The 16,413-nt window shown below is 45.5% G+C and overlaps 1 protein-coding gene across 4 annotated transcripts in view; it reads right to left on the bottom strand.

Annotated features, from left to right (window-relative positions):
• The window catches only part of fbxo4 (F-box protein 4), a 70,751-nt gene extending 54,338 nt beyond the window's left edge, over positions 1 to 16,413 (bottom strand). Inside the window, exons 1-2 of one of the 4 annotated variants that reach the window (XM_059974273.1) lie at positions 16,309 to 16,413; positions 9,011 to 9,152 (exon numbers count right to left, since the gene is read on the bottom strand). In XM_059974273.1, the coding sequence (XP_059830256.1) occupies positions 9,011 to 9,091 (81 nt within the window). In that variant the 5' untranslated portion in view covers positions 9,092 to 9,152; positions 16,309 to 16,413. Of the gene's footprint in view, positions 1 to 636; positions 6,870 to 9,010; positions 9,153 to 16,308 lie in introns of those variants that run through there. The other 3 variants (XM_059974272.1, XM_059974275.1, XM_059974274.1) reach the window with 3 other exon arrangements.

Genomic DNA, 16,413 nt, shown 5'->3' with positions numbered 1-16,413 from the left:
GTCATTTTTTGCATTGCACAGTTCTGATGTTACAAAAAAAATTTTATGACATACGTGAGTGATGATAAACCTGATTCTGATATGTGGACTGAGAGTGGGAAGGGGCAGGGAGAGGGGAATCATGGTTGGGAAAAGGGAGAGGCGAGGGAGCAGGAAGCACCAGAGAGACAGTCTGCAATGGTCAATAAACCAATTGTTTTTGGAATCTGATGACCTTGCCTGGTGTCTCAGGGCCGGGCCCACCACTGTCCCACCCTGTCCCTGGCACTCCTCTGCCTCCCCCCCATCCACCCCCACGGTACTCTACCCTCGCCATTCCCAACATCATTTACTCCCAGCAGAGTTACAAACTCTCTTTGGCTCCAATACATAGTGAGCATAGACTGTCCATGAAGAGACCCCAGGCGCAGGAGTGAGTGCCTGTACATCAGGGGGCTGACAGGAAATGATGGTGGGGTGGGGCAGTGTTGATCTCGGCAGGTCGACAAGCCTCTGAGGGGGAGAAGGTGGTGTCCCCACCCCGCGGCTCGTTCCTCTAGCGGACTTCCCGACCAGGTCGCTGACCCCGGCTCTGCGGCCGCAGCCGGAGCCTGGGCCTCGCTGGCTCGGCGGGCCGGCGGGAGAGGCGCTGCTTACCGGCAGGCTGTTCAGCGACGCCGCGCCACTGCCGGCCTCCGGCGGGGGCCTCTCCTCCGGCCGGCCTCCGGTGCCGCGCAGGTACCGGTCCCGGAGGAGCCCCAGACCCGTACGGATCGCTTGCTCGATCCGGCTCCACTCGTCGCTCGCCATCGCCGGCGCTCAGCTGGCGCCGGGACCTTTATCCCCCGGCTCCCGGGCGAAGATCACACGCCAGAGCTGACTAAACAGTAAATGCAAAGTCACTGCCCTCGGGAGCGGGGCAGTTGCGACCAGTCTGCCCTTCCAGAAAGTCCGGTCGGCCTCCTGCCGCCCGAAGCCTCGCCCTTACCGCTGGCGATGTGCACTTCAGGATTCTGCTTTGGATTCCAGTTTGACACGTCCCACTTCCCAGCGAGGAAGGACAACACCAGTACAGTGAGGAGCAGAGAGAAGATCTATTATCACTGACCGAGTTATCACTGTTTATTGTTACCCGATATTGAAAGGACTACATAAGATGGTTTTTCCTATGGTGGGGGTATCCAGAACTAGAGGGCACAGCCTCCAAATTGAGGGGTGACCTTTTAGAACAGAGGTAAGGAGGGATTTTTTTAGGCAGAGAGTGGTGACTCTGTGGAATGCTCTGCCACAGACTGCGGTGGAGGCCAAGTCCGTGGGTAAATTTAAGGTGGAAGTTGATCATTTCCTGATCGGTCAGGGCATCCTAGGATATGGCAAGAAGGCAGGTGTATGGGGGTTGAGTGGGATCCATGATGGAATGGCAGAGCAGACTCAATGGGCTGAATGGCCTAATTCTGCTTTTATGGACTTAACATGAATTTGTGCTGAGTTCCTCCAGCACTTTGTGTTTGTGAGTTTAAGATTCAAGGTAGTTTAATGTAGTTGTACAAATCTATTTCTTTTATCACATTGACTCACCTTAGCACCAATTATTAACTGATAACTTACCTGTTACGCATTGATTTTTTTTCTCTCTCTCTCGCTCCAAAGTGAAAATATACAAGTTAACTTCACCTGCAGCTGTCTGCTTTAATTTATCTGAAGAACAGTTGCACAGACACAACAAATTGGTCATGAGTATGACCCTGAATGACAGCGAATAACTGAGGTGACAGAACTTGGAGGAAGGGAGAGAGACAGCCAGAGGAAAGTGTGAATCAGCACAGAGAAGGCAGTCAGGAATGCGTGAATGACAGTGCAAGGTGCACAGAGAGAGTCACACAACTAGCAAAGCCAAAGTGAAAATAACACGACGATAGTCAGAAAGTTGACAAATTTTATTGTGCTAATGAGGACTGGGAATCTATTGTGTGGACTGAACTGTATTGTAATGCTGACGATGTGGATGAGGAAAAGAAAGCCGACGCACTTCTTAGCTTAATGGGTGCTAAAATATAGAGTCTCTTACACAACTTGGAAGCTCCTGAAACGCCAGCAAGCAAGACATTCAATGAGATTGTTGAAAAGTTACAAAATCGCTTGAGCCCAAAACCACTAGGAATAGCCAAGAGATTTAGGTTTCACAAAAGCAACCAGTCAAAGATGAAAGCATTCCTGAATACATTGCAGAACTGTGCAAACTTCCCCAGTACTGTGACTTTGGAGATGGACTTTCTGATGCATTAAGGAACAGGCTTGTTTGTGGCATGCATAGTCAAAGCACTCAAAAAAGGCTACTGTCAGAAAGAATCCTAACTTCAGAACAGGCATTAACCATTGAAATATCAATGGAGACGACAGCTTGACCCACGAAGGCAAAATGGCTACAAAGTGCTGGTAAATAGCATTAGTACGGAGGCCCAGCATAGGCACAATGGGCCAGTTTCTATGATGCAGACTAACATTCCTCTCTATGAAATGCAGCTGCATACTGTACTTTGATTTTTGTTCATAACTACCAAGATGAGATGTCGTCAAACTGAAGCAACTTTGAACTTTTTTAACCTTTGTACATTCTCTGTACTCCCATCTCTTCTCCTAAATTCAGAATGAGCCTTCCAGGGATTTGGCCAGTCTATGGCCTCTCAGACTTTGCACAGAGTGGACAACTTCCTTCTTGTGTATCAGTACTCTGTGTGATGACACATCAAACACCTGCAGTGCTGTTCATGAACAGGAATCCAGGATCTTGCATAGACCTCCTGAAACCAGATCCATAGAGGGAAGTAAACAATTCAACCAGTTGCCAAGTGAACCAGCAACTTTCTTCAAAGTTGGACAGGAAGTCCTAGTGCGTGATTACTGAGAAGACACCTGGTAGAATAGGTACAAGAAGTGGATGTACTGTACAAGTTGTACAGAGTGGATGTTGGAGATCATACACGGAGACGCTCGTGGACCAGATTCTGGATACTCAGCTGAAGACCACACCTGAGTGGACTGCATCCAACAAGGTGGACACATTACAGCCAACGGACTTGCCTCTCAGTGATGATCACGTCACTGACAACAACATGACACCGGCAACAGAGAAAGTTGTCCTTGACACAATGCCTACCCAACCCGATGCCACTCCACAGTTCCAGAGGTGTTATCCTGAAAGAAGCAGAGCGCCACCCAACAGACTGAATCTTTAGTACAGGTATAGCGAAGTTAGTTATGTACCGTTATTTTGAAAAATCACTGTTATTGTGCAAGCATGTTTATTTGAACACAGCCTGTTAAAGGAAAATTGAATGCTTTGTACATACACAGTTTCATGTTACGCTAATCTAAAGGGGAGGAAGTGTAGTTACAAATCTATTTCTTTTAGCACAATGACTCTCCTTAGCACTGATTATTGACTGATAACTTACCCAGACACGTTGACGTGTTGCTCTCTGCAAAATGAATATACATGTTAACTTCACCTCCAAGTGTGAGCATTTATTTATTTGAGATGTAGTTTTACAGACACAGCATTTAATGTCATTTCCAGTACATGTGTAAAGGAGAATGAAGCAATTGTTACCCGGATATGATGCAGCACAAAAAAAACAATGAGATAAAGAACTCAAAAATAAAAAAAATCATGATAAATACAAATACGGGTTGATAGGGTGGCTAAGAAGGCATATGGCATGCTTGCCTTTATTAACCAAAACACTGAGTTCAAAAGTCAGAAAGTTACTTTGCAGCTTTATAAAACTCTATTTAGGTTGTGACAGACCCGCCTGTTCCATTATAGGGAGGATGTTAAGACTTTGGAGAGGGTGCAGAAGAGGTTTACCAGGACTCTGCCTGGATTACTAGGCTTGTGCTGGAACTAGAGGTTGGACAAACTTGGAGTGTTTTCTCTGGAGGAGTGGAGGCTGAGGTTTATAAGTTTATGAGAAGCATAGATAGACAGATGGACAATATCTTTTTCTAACACCAGAGGGCATACATCTAAGGTGATAGTGGGTAATTTCAAAGGGGATGTGAGGGGCAGGTTCTTTTACACAGAGAGTGGTGGGTGTCTGGAATACATTGCCTGTGGTGGTGGTAGAGACGGTAACATTAGAGACTTTTAAGAGATGTTTAGATGGGCACGTGAATGTGAGGGATATGGACACTGGGAAGGCAGAAGAGATAAGTTGTCCATCTGATTACTCATTCGGTTGGTTCGGCTCAATGTTGTGCTGTATCGTTCTCTGTTTTATATTCATGTGCTCACTCTGTAACAGCAGTCCCATGAGTCCCTGCTCTCTCACCATGGAGTCAGAGTGAACTAGCAATACAGAACCAACTCTGGCCCTGTGAGAAGAGGCAGGGGCCGGTGGTAGATGTTCGTACGTCTACCGGGATCGGTGTTTGTTCCTCTTTGTGATACATTTTATTGACTCAAAGATTCGTTTTTATTTGCTCGATAGGTACATTTAATATCAGAGAAATGTATACAATATACATCCTGAAATTTTTTTGCCACATGTACATCAAAATATTGAAACATACAGTGGAATGCGTACCAACACAATCAGAGGATGTGCCGGGGCACCCTGCTAGTGTCACCATGTTACCAGCGTCATCACGGCAACCATAGCTTACTAACTCTAACCTGTACTCGACGGAATGTGGGAGCAGGCTGGGGCACCCGGAGGAAACCCATGCGGTCGTGGGGAGAACGTACAGACTCCTCACAGACAGCGGCAGGAATTGAACCCCGATCGCTGGTTATGCTAACCACGATGCTGCTGTGCTACCTTGACCTATGTGCAGATGTAGCAGGCGTGATTGATAAGGATGTAGCTGACAGAGAAGTTGGTGGTGTTGTGGATAGTGAGGAAGTTTGGCTGAGGCGAAAACGTGATGCAGATCAGATGGGAAGATGGGCAGATGGAATTTAATCCTGACAGCAGCGAGGCGATGGATTTTCAGAAGTCAAGTACACGAGTGATTGGACAAAAACAGTAAGTGGTAAGGAATGGTGATGGACAGAGAGAGTTCACAAGAGAAAATCTGCAGTTGCCAGGAATCTGAGCAACACACACACACAACGCTGGAGGAACTTAGCAGGCCAGACAGCATCGAGGAAAAGAGTACAGTCAGTGTTTGGGGCCATAAAGAGTTCAGGTCACCTCTTTACAGAGCTGTAGGAGAGAGTGTAGAGGGAGTTATGAGGACATTCATTTTCCTTTTATCCGAGAGTTTCTTAGATGTCCCTTATGCATCTGCCTTTATCGCCACATACCCACCACTCTCTGTGTCAAAATCTTGTCTTCGACATCCCCCCATTCATTTCTCCAATCACCTTAAAATTACGCCACCTTGTATTAGGCATTTCTTCTCTGAAAAAATGTCTCTGGCTGTGCACTCTGTCTATGCCTCTTATCATCTTGTACACCTCTATCAAGTCACCTCTCATCCTTCTTCACTCCAAAGGGAAAAGCCCGAGCTCACTCAGCCAATCCTCATAAGATAGGCTCTCTAATCCAGGAAGCATCCTGGTAAATCTCTGCACCCTCTCTAAAGCTTCCACATCCTCCCTATAATGAAGTGACCAGAACTGAACTCAATACTGTACAATCTATCCTTGCATTCAGGTAGGTGGTAAAGCAGTTAGCAGATCTATTACAGTCCCAGCCTTAGGATCAGGGTTCAATTCCCGGCACTGTCTGGAAGGAGTACCCGTGACCGCATGGGTTTCCTTTGGGTGCTGTGATTTCTTCCCACTGTTAGGTTTAGTGAGTTATGGCCATGTCATGTCAGCTCCAGAAGCATGGCTACACTTGCAGGCTGCCCAGCACAATCCTCACTGATTTGATTTGGCACAAATAACACATTCAAATTTAATTGTCACTCAACCACACCTTGAATACAGCCAAGCAAAACAGCGTTACTCCAGGTGCAAGGTCCAAAACAACACCGACAATCAAGGCACATGTTGCACATATAAGTAAAATACAGTCACACAAAAATCAGTATAGTCCAAAACCTTGAGTCTGTAAGTGTTGCATCAATCCGCAGTTGATGACAATATGGCTTGTCTTCTGCTGAGCAAGCACTAGGGGGCAGCACCACCTCTGGCTGGACTCGGTGCTGTACCATCTCAATGGAGTGCCCCAACTCCAATGCCTCTCTCCTACAAGGCTGTAAACAGGCGACCTGCGGCCTGAGGCCAATCCCCACTAGGCCAGAGGTCACACAGCTCACCCGCCATTCACCAATAAATCAGTGATTCTGAATTGCAGCATCCCACATTAACTATGTCCAACAGGGTTTTGTGATCAGAAGAGAAGTGACTGAGACGATCAGTCGCTGTTAGGCTGCACACCGTTTTTGCACACTGACTCCTCCAACACCTCTCTGTGGCAGGCAGCGTCGCGGTCCACACCGTCCAGCTCCTTCACTTTCTCCACCATCGAGGACTCACTGATGGGGTAGACCTGCAGTACTTTAAGTTCTTAATGCCCAGCAGGGTGATGCAATTGTAAAAAATATGTTTATGAAGGACAGTAACACCTTTGGTTGATCACGTAGATGGCACTGTGACCAAGCACACCGCCATCTTACCGGAAGCCATTTTGCTGCATGTTTCAATGTCCATCTGAGAAATAAAGCTAATCTTTATCATTCCTCAATACCCATGGAGACTTGTTTTTCTCTTCAATATTTTCCTGTTCTTTCTCCTCTGCCATAACTTACTCTTTGTCCCTTCGCAGATTTACCCTCAGCTCCCTTCAAACAAACTTCCATACAAGGAGGTTGAACTTATTCCTGTTCACGTACAGCTGCAGCCTTCTCAGAAATGGTTCCAGAAATCTAAAGCCTTCCCTCCTACGTCATTGTATTGATCACGCCGACAATAGCTTCTGGAGTCAACAGAGAGTTAAGTGCAGAAGCACAAGTTTTGCTGCCTAGCAACTCTTTGCTTCACAAAGGTCACTGGACCATGACCCTCTCCAGGGTGATCAGTGAACAGACAGGAAATTCAGGTCTTAATGTGTTAAACCTCTCTAAATTGCCACAACAATGATAGATTTTGTAGTATGTGATATTTTAATTGCATACCAAGTCACAATTAGCAAGCTGACTGGACCTTCACTACTATGGGATTGCTCAAACTCCCCGCAGGCAGAGATATTTAAATCCTCACTGGACACAAGCGAGGTGTCAGATGACTGGAGAAAAGCAAACGTGCTTCTTTTATTCGGAAACTTTCCCAGGGCAGAAATAGCTAATCCAAGAGAGCAGATTGGAGGAATGTATTGAGATGAATTTTTACACAGAGGGTGGTGGTACAGGCAGATACTTTATGGACATTTACAAAACTCTTAGCTGGACACATGGATGAAAGAAAAATGGGATGGAAGGAATTGATTGATCTCAGAGTAGTTTAAAGGTTTGGCACAACATTGTGGGCCGAAGGGACTGTATTCTGCGGTACTGTTCCGTGTTAATTTCAAGAGGGATACAGGGATAAATACAAATGAAAAGTCTGGAAATGAATAGAAACATTTGGAAAGAAAGGGTGAATCTACGTTTGGAAGGGCAGGAACTGTCAGTGTGGTTTTGTTCAGTTAAGGACCAGTCTGACTAATCCGATTGGCCTTTCCAATAGTTTGGATGGAGCATCTTGGTCAGAATGGTCCCGTTTCTGTGCTGTATGACTTTACAAAGGTATTGATAAGGACAGGACAGTTCGTGTAGTCTACAAGGACAAGTAAAATCTTTGACGAGGTCCCTTGTGGGAACACACAAGAGACTAAAGGATCCAAAATAAGCCAGATTTGGCTTGGCAACAGGGCTATCCTGGCGGTGAAAATGTTTTGCCACCCGGAGGGGGGGGGGCCACAGTGCTGGGGCTCTGACTGTTTGCTATATACACTAACGGTTTAGGTGTGACTACTGGAGGTGGGTTTGCAGATGACATGAAGGTTGGTGGAGTAGTTGATGGTGAGGATGCTGGTAGGAAGCTACAGGGCAATATTGATCAGTTGGTAAGATGGACAGAGCTGATTAGTCTGGGTTATGCTCTTTAAGGCTAGTACAGACTGTACACCGTGCATGATAGAGCCCCAGGGGTTATGGAGGAACAGAGGAGCCTTAACGTGGAAGTCACAGGATTCCAATTCTGTTCCTATGTCTTGTGGTCTGTGGAATCACTGTCACCCGACTCCAGAGATCAGGGTTCAATCCCAATCACAGGTGCAGTCTGCGTGGAGTTTGCACGCTCTCCCTGTAACTGTATGGGTTTACCCCACGTGCAGTCCGGTTTCCTCCAACATCCTAAAGGCGTGCGAGTTGGTCGGTTAATTGACCACTGTAAATTGCCCCTGCTATGTGAGTGAGGGGTAGAATTTGTGGCGATCCGATGGGAATGTGGGCTAGAAGCAAAATAAAAAGATTTGTGTAAGGTGGTTGATGGTCAGTACAGACTCAATGGACCGAAAGGCCTGATTCGTTGCTGTGTTTCTCTCTGATCGTAAGAAGTTTTGAAGCCAGCAGAGGGCGCCCCAGCATTGGTCAGCACACCAGCCTGACCTCTGCCTGTCTGGAGTCTCCTCAGTTATGTGATCACCCAATTTACAGCAGTGACGTCCTCAAAGTTCAAAGTAAATTTATTATCAAAGTACATATATACATACCATATACCCTGAGATTTATTTTCTTGCAGGCATTTACAGGAAAAATAAAGAAATTCATAAACAACAATTGATGAACAACCAATGTGCAGATGATAAATAATACTGAAAACACGAGTTGTAAAGGGTCCTTGAACGTGAGCCTATAGGTCATAGAATCATTTCAGTGCTGTGGTGACTGAAGTTATCCACCCCGATTCAGGAGCCTGATGGTTGTAGGGTAATAACTGTTCCTGAACCTGGTGGTGCTAGGCCTAAGGCTTCTGGTACCTCCTGACCAATGGTAGAAGTAAGAAGAGGGCATGGCCTGGATTATGGGGGTGCCTTACCTGTGATCTGTGTGTGGGCTGTATCCACCACTTTCTGTCACCTTTTCCTTTCCTAAGGATTAGAGTTTCCAAGCAGGCCATTAGGCGTCAGAATCAGTCAGGTTTATTATCATCGGCATGTAGCAGAACTCCATGAGAGTATCTATAGAAAAAAATAAATAAATCAATTACAGTAGGTACACAGTGCCTTTAAAAAGTATTCACCCCCCCCCAGAGGTTTTCATGTTTCATTGTTTTACAACATTGAATAACAGTGGATTTAATTTGGCTTTTTTGACACTGATCAACAGAAAAAGACTCATATCAAAGTGAAAGCAGATCTCTACAAGTGATCTAAATTACTTACAAATATAAAACACAAAATAATTGATTGCACAAGTATTCCCCCCTTTTTATACGACATGCCAAATCATCACTGCTGCAGCCAATTGGTTTCAGAAGTCACATAATTAGTTAAATGGAGGTCACCATGAGTGTTTCGATTGATTATAGTAAAAATACACCTGTGTCTGGAAGGTCCAACCGCTGGTGAGTCAGTATCCTGGCAAAAACTACACCATTAGGACAAAAAAATACTCCCAGCAGCTCTGTGAAAAGGTTATTGAAAAGCACAAGTCGGAGATGGATATAAGAAAATTTCCAAGTCACTGAATATACGTTGGAGTACAGCTAAATCAACCATCAAGAAATGGAAAGAATATGGCACAGCTATAAGTCTGCCGAGAGCAGGCCATCCTCAAAAACTGAGTGACTGTGCAAGAAGGGGACTCGTGAGGGAGGCCACCAAGAGACCTATGACAACATTGGAGGAGTTACAAGCTTCAGTGGCTGAGATGGGAGAGACTGCACATACAACAACTGTTGCCCAGGTGCTTCACCAGTCACAGCTTTATGGGAGATTGGCAAAAAGAAAGCCACTGTTGAAAAGAACTCACATGAAATCTTGACGGGAGTTTGCCAGAAGGCATGTGGGAGACCCTGAAGTAAGCTGGAAGGAGGCCAATAGACTAAATGCTATAATTGGCATAAACCAAACATCGCACATCATCAAAAACACACCATTCCCAACTGTGAAGCATGGTGGTGTCTGCATCGTGCTGTGGGGATGCTTCACCGCACCAGGCCCTGGAAGGCTTGTGAAGGTAGAGGGTAAAATGAATGCAGCAAAATACAGGGAAATCCTGGAGGAAAACCTGATGCAGTCTGCAAGAGAACTGTGACTTGGGAGAAGATTTGTTTTCCAGCAAGACAATGACCAAGCATACAGCCAAAGCTACACAGCAATGGCTTAAAAACAATAAAGTTATTGTCCTGGAATGGCCAAGTCAGAGTCCAGATCTCAATCCAATTGAGAATTTGTGGCTGCACATGAAAAGGGCTGTTCACTCACGATCCCCATGCAATCTGACAGAGCTTGAGTAGTTTTGTAAAGCAGAATGGGAACAAATTGCAGTGTCCAGATGTGCAAAGCTGGTAGAGACCCATCCACACAGACTCAAGGCTGTAATTTGTACCAAAGGTGCATCTGCTAAATACTGACTTGGAGGGGGTGAATACTTATGTAATCAATTATTCGGTGTTTTATATTTGTGATTAATTTAGATCACTTTGCAGAGATCTGTTTTCACTTTGACAAAAAAGTCTTTCTGTCGATCAGTGTTTTAAAAAAAAGCTGAATTAAATCCACTGTGATTCAATGTTGTAAAACAATAAAACTTCCAAGGAGGAGGAATGCATTTTACAGGCACTGTATGTGTATATTAAATAGTTAGATTGAAAATAGTGCAAAACAGAAGTAATATATATAAAAAAGTGAGGGTTATTGTCCATTTAGGAATCACATGGCAGGGGGGAGGAATCTGTTCCACCCTGATAGTAACAATGAGAAGAGGGTATGCCCTGAGTGATGGGGGTCCTTAATGATTGATGCCGCCTTTGTGAGGCACCGATCAGTCAGGATGCTCTCCTCTGTGCATCCATAGAAGATTGTCACAAAGTTCAAAGCAAATTTTATTACCAAAGTGAATATGTCACCATACACAACCCTGAGATTTATTTTCCTCTGGGCATATTCAGCAAATCTATAGAATAGTAGCTATAACAGGATCAATGAAAGATAAAACGAAGTTCAGGAAACAACAAACTGCAAATGCAAATATAAATAAATAGCAATAAGGAGATCGTTGGTTGTGGGAACATCTCAATGGATGGGCAAGTGAGTGCCGTTATCTCCTTTAGTTCAAGAGCTTGATGGTTGTGGGGTAGGAACTGTTCTCGAACCTGGTGGTGCAAGTCCTGAGGTTCTTGCACCTTCTACCTGATGGCAGTGAGAAGAGAGCATGGCCTGCATGGTGGCAACCTTTGATAATCGATGCTGCTTTCCTCCAACAGCGTTTCATGTAGATGTGCTCAACGATTGGGAGGGTTTTACTCGCGATCTGCTGGGCTGAATCCACTACTGTTTGTAAGGTTTTCCATTCAAGCCTATTGGTGTTTCCAAACCAGGCTGTGATGCAGCCAGTTAATACATTCTCCACTACACATCTATAAAAGTTTGTCAAAGGTTCAGATGCCCTGCCAAATCTCTGCGGACTCATAATGAATTGAAGCACTGCTGTGCTTTCTTTGCAATTGCATTACGTGCCGGATCTATTTTGCTTTCTCTGAAATAGTAAAACCCAGGAATTTAAAGTTACTAACCTTCTCCACCTCTGCTTCTCCGATGATTACTGGCTCATGGACCTCTGGTTTCCCTCTCCTGAAGTCTACAACCAGCTCCTTGGACTGACATAGAGGTTGTTGTTATGACACCACTCAGACAAATTTTCAATCTCTCTCCTGTATGTTGATTCATCACCACCTTTGATTCTGCCCACAACAGTGGTGTCATCAGCAAATTTGAAGGTTGTATTAGAGTTGTGCTCAGCCACACAGTCATGGGTGTAAAGCAAATAGAGAAGGAGGCTGAGCACACAACCTTGTGTGCAACTGTGCTGACGGAGATTGTAGAGGAGATGATGTTGCTAATCCGAACTGACTGCGGTCTCCAAGTGAGGAAATTTAGGATCCAATTGCACAAGGTGGGATTGAGGCAAAGGTCTCGGAGCTTATTGATTAGTTTTAAGAGGATGATAGTATTGAATGCCAAGCTGTGGTCAATAAAGAGCACCCTGAGCTGTGAATCTCTGCTGTCCAGATGTGAAGAGCCGATGAGACGGCATCTGCCGTGGACCTGCTGCTCCGGGAGGAAGATTAGAATGGATCGAAATCACCTCTCAGGCAGGAGCTGACATGCTGAATGCGTGCAAACTTCAAAGAAAGTGGAGGTACTGTTGTGCCTTCTGGGTGATGATGCTAAAGTGACAAACCCTCTGATATATCCAAATCTCAAAGTTCAAAGTAAATTTTATTATCAAAGTACATATACGTTACCATACACAACCCTGAGATTCATTTTCTTGTGGGCATTCTCAGTAAGTCTACAGAATAGTAACTGTAACAGGATCAATGAAAGATTAACCAGAGTGCAGAAGACAACAAACGGTGCAAATGCAAATATAAATAAGTAGCAATAAATAATGAGAACCTGAAATAATGAGATAAAAATTCCTTAAAGTGAGATCTTTGGTGTTAGGAACACTTCAATGATAGAGCAAGTGAAGTTGAGTGTGGTTATCCCCTTTTTTTCAAGAGCCTGATGGTTGGGGGGGTAGTAACTGTTCTTGAACCTGGTGGTGTGAGTCCTGAGGCTCTTGTACCTTCTACCTGATGGCAGTGAGAAGAGAGCATGGCCTGGGTGGTGGGAATCTCTGCGTTTCATGTAGATGTGCTGAATGCTAGGGAGCACTTTACTCACGATGTACTGGTGATGCCAAGGAACCCTCTTGACCTCTGTTCCCCCGATGAGGACTGGCTCATCGACCTCCAGTTTCTTCATCCTGTCGTCGATAACCAGCTTTTTAGTTTTTCTCAGGCTAAGTGAGAGGTTGTAGTTGTGGCACCCCTCAGCCAGAATTTCAATCTTCCTCCTGTATGCCTAAACTTGGAGCTTCCTGAAGTACATGTTGCCGCTGTGGAAGCCCAACTGGAACAGGGATTTCACACGCTGACATTGCACAGCGTGTGAGGAGGAGAGGCAGAACCCTCACTGATGAAAGAACTGGGTGCGGCCACACACCAGACCATGATGCAAACAGTCAGGACGCTTCCAACAGTACATCCCTACAAGCTCGTTGGACTGTTTGGTGACAAGTGAAGTACTTAACCTCCTAGGAAAGTAAAGGCACCAATATGCCCTCCCTGTGATCGCATCTATGTGCTGGGTCCAGGACTCCAGTGATGACGTACAAACTGCTGATGACACAAGTCAGGTTGCAAAAGTCATGCAGGAGACATAAAGAGTCTGCAGAGAGATAGAGATAGGTTCAGTGAGAGGTCAAAAGGTGTTTAAAGTGGGAAACTCATCTTTCTCATCACTATGAACCATAGTGAGAGCAGTGTGTCCTGGGTGATGACTTACGAAAGGCTGAATGATCTGGCAGGCTTCCAGTGAGATGGTGGTGTGCTCAGTCTGAGCAGCCTCTCTGCATCCAAGCAAAGGTGTAATTGTTCATCCTTTATGTCTTTTGCACAATGACAAGAGACGACTAAAAGCTGAGACCATCAAGTTCTGCCCCACTGGTGAGCTGCTTGATTGTGACGGAGCCGGAGCTGGGCATTGCAGTCGGTCTTGCCACTGGCTACTGGAAGGTGTCGGAGACAGTGCACAGCCCAACCGCATGATTGTCTTTGACAAGTTTCAGGTGATCGCAAGACCTGTTGGACGTTGGCAATGAGAAGCGTGGCTCATTGGCAAGACCGCTGGCTGGCCTCAGTGTGGCGTAGACCAGGGCCTTGTGCCACGGCGTTGCACGTTGCAGCTCCCCAGAGGAGAGACAGCAGTGCGATGAGCTTCCATGCTGGGTCGGGGACTCGCCCCTCCCAGTGGTGCTGCTCTCCAGTGTTTGCTCGGTAGACATTCCCTGCACTAGCATGCGATGATCTGACTGATGTGAGATGCCACATGGAATGCCAGCAGTATCCCATGTACCATCAATGAGCAAGACATGACACTCAGGGATGGGCTAGATTATATTTTTACTGTTGTCATAATTACATGTGCTGTGAGTACCTTGTGCTGGGTATGACTGTTGGATCTGTGTTTTGCCCCTTGGCCCCGGAGGAACGCTGTTCCATTTGGTTGTATACATGGTATGCAGGCGGGATTGAATGGCAACTAAACGTAAACTAAGTAAGTTCACGAGGTGTATTGATGCAAGGTGAAGTCTGAGGTTTCGGATCAGAGACGAAAGATTGAGAAGGGACATCAGGGGCAGCTCCTTCATTTGGAATGAGCAGCCAGAAATAATGGTTGAGGTGGGCACCTTTTCAACATCTAAAAGCCATTTGGAAAAGTCATGGATTGGAGACGTTTTGAGGGCTGTTATCCAAATGCAGGCAGATGGGACTGGCTTGCTGGAGAACACAGTCAGCACAGACGAGTTAGAAAGAAGGTTCTGTTTCCATGCAGTCGGGCTCTATGACACAAGCTAGGTGAGAACATTCTGTATGGGCATAAGAAGTCTACAGAGGGATATAGATAGGTTCACTGTGAGGACAAAATGAGTATGAAATGGGAAAAGCATGCTTTATGGTTATGTATGTTATATACAGTAAATTACCAGGAAAGTTGATGAAGGCAAGTCGGTGGATGTTGTCTACCTGGACTTTAGCAAGAGCCTTGACAACCTACATGTGTGGTTGGTCATGAGGGCTCAGTCATTTGGCACTCAAGATGAGGTAAATTGGGGTAAGTAGATATAAAACTTCCAGTTTAAGATGGTGCTACTAAAGGTGGGTGACAACTTACTGGTAGGTTTCAAAGCGGGAAATACAACTAAATACTCTGTAAATAAAACTTTATGTGGAAGATTGTGGTAAATGATCACTACAGACAATGAAGAGGCAAGTGAAGAAGAGGCTGATCTGAGGGTTGAGGCGCGCAGGCACGAGACCGAGTTGGAGTGAGGTTCGAGCGGCTGAAGCGAGGTTGAGGCTTGTTGGGGACTGCAATGCGAAGAAGAGTTGGAGCAGGGTTTTGGCGCCCGTCCACCTAAACTGGGAACAAGGTTGGATCCATACAAGCGCCCGGCCGATTTGGAAAGGTCGAGCACAGGCCGGAATGTGGGGCCCAGCCGACCGCGAGCATATGGCTGTGGCGGGCAGGGGGCAACAACAGCAGGTTGTCAGGATTGGAGGATCAGGGCCAACTCTGCTTCGCTTTCCTCAGCTTGAGGCTCAGGCTGTGTCATGCCCCAGCGGTTCTGTCTGCAAGCCTCGCGGCAACTTGCCCTGCTGCATGATTAACTGAGGCTTTGGGTTTACGGGTTGACTCCATTTTATTCTGAATGCTGCTGCTGTTTTATGCATGATTTGTTTTTTTCTCTGTCTGCTCATTGGGTGTTGATCCTTTTTTAAACTGGGTTCTTTTGGCTCTCTTGTTTTGTGGCTGCCTGTAGGCAGATGAATCTCAAGGTCGTATAATTTAGTGTAGTGGGCAGCAAGGGATCCGGACCAGCTGGAGAAATGGGCTGAAAAATGGCAGGTGGAATTTAACACAGACAAGTGTTGCATTTTGGGAGAACCGACCATTGGCAAGGCATAATTTGAAGTATTGTGTCCAGTTTTGGTCACCTACCAACAGGGAAGACGTAAATAAGATTGAAAGAGTACAAGAATGTTGCCAGGACGTGAGTTAGAGGGAAAGGTTGAATAGGTTGGGACTTTATTCCCGAGAATGTAGAAGATTGAGGGGAAATTTGTTAGAGAGATACAAAATTCTGAGGGGTATAGATAGAGTAAATAAAAGCATGGCTTTTCTACTGAAGTTGGGTAACTAAAGGCATGGGTTAAGGGTGAAAGGTGAAATGTTTAAGGGAACTTCCTCATCAGAGGGTGGTGAGAGCGTGGAGTGAGATGCCTGCGCAAGTGTTGCATACAAGCTCATTTTCAACCTTTAGAAGAAATTTAGATCGCTACATGGATGGGAAGGGTGTGGAAGGCTATGGTCCAAGTGTAAGTCAATGGGAGAAGGTAGATTGGGCATGGACTAGATGGGTCGAATGGCCTTTCTCTGTGCTGTAGTGTTCTATGACTGGAAGTGTCATTAAACAATATTGAAGCTAGAATCTTGAAATCTTCTTGCAATATAAACCAATATTCTATTTGCCTGCTAAATCTGCAGACTTAGTCTTACTTACCCAGCCAGGCCCTCTGATAACCTTTCCTTTCCATACCATTTAAAACAAAATTCTGCTTCTGGGAGAGTAATAGCAGCACAAAAAGGCTGAAGGACAAAAATATAT

The sequence above is a fragment of the Hypanus sabinus genome, chromosome 7 (assembly GCF_030144855.1).
Source record: "Hypanus sabinus isolate sHypSab1 chromosome 7, sHypSab1.hap1, whole genome shotgun sequence".
In the NCBI taxonomy this organism is placed as follows: domain Eukaryota; kingdom Metazoa; phylum Chordata; class Chondrichthyes; order Myliobatiformes; family Dasyatidae; genus Hypanus; species Hypanus sabinus.
Note: the sequence above shows the minus strand (reverse complement) of the source record. Positions and strands in the feature narration are given on the sequence as shown.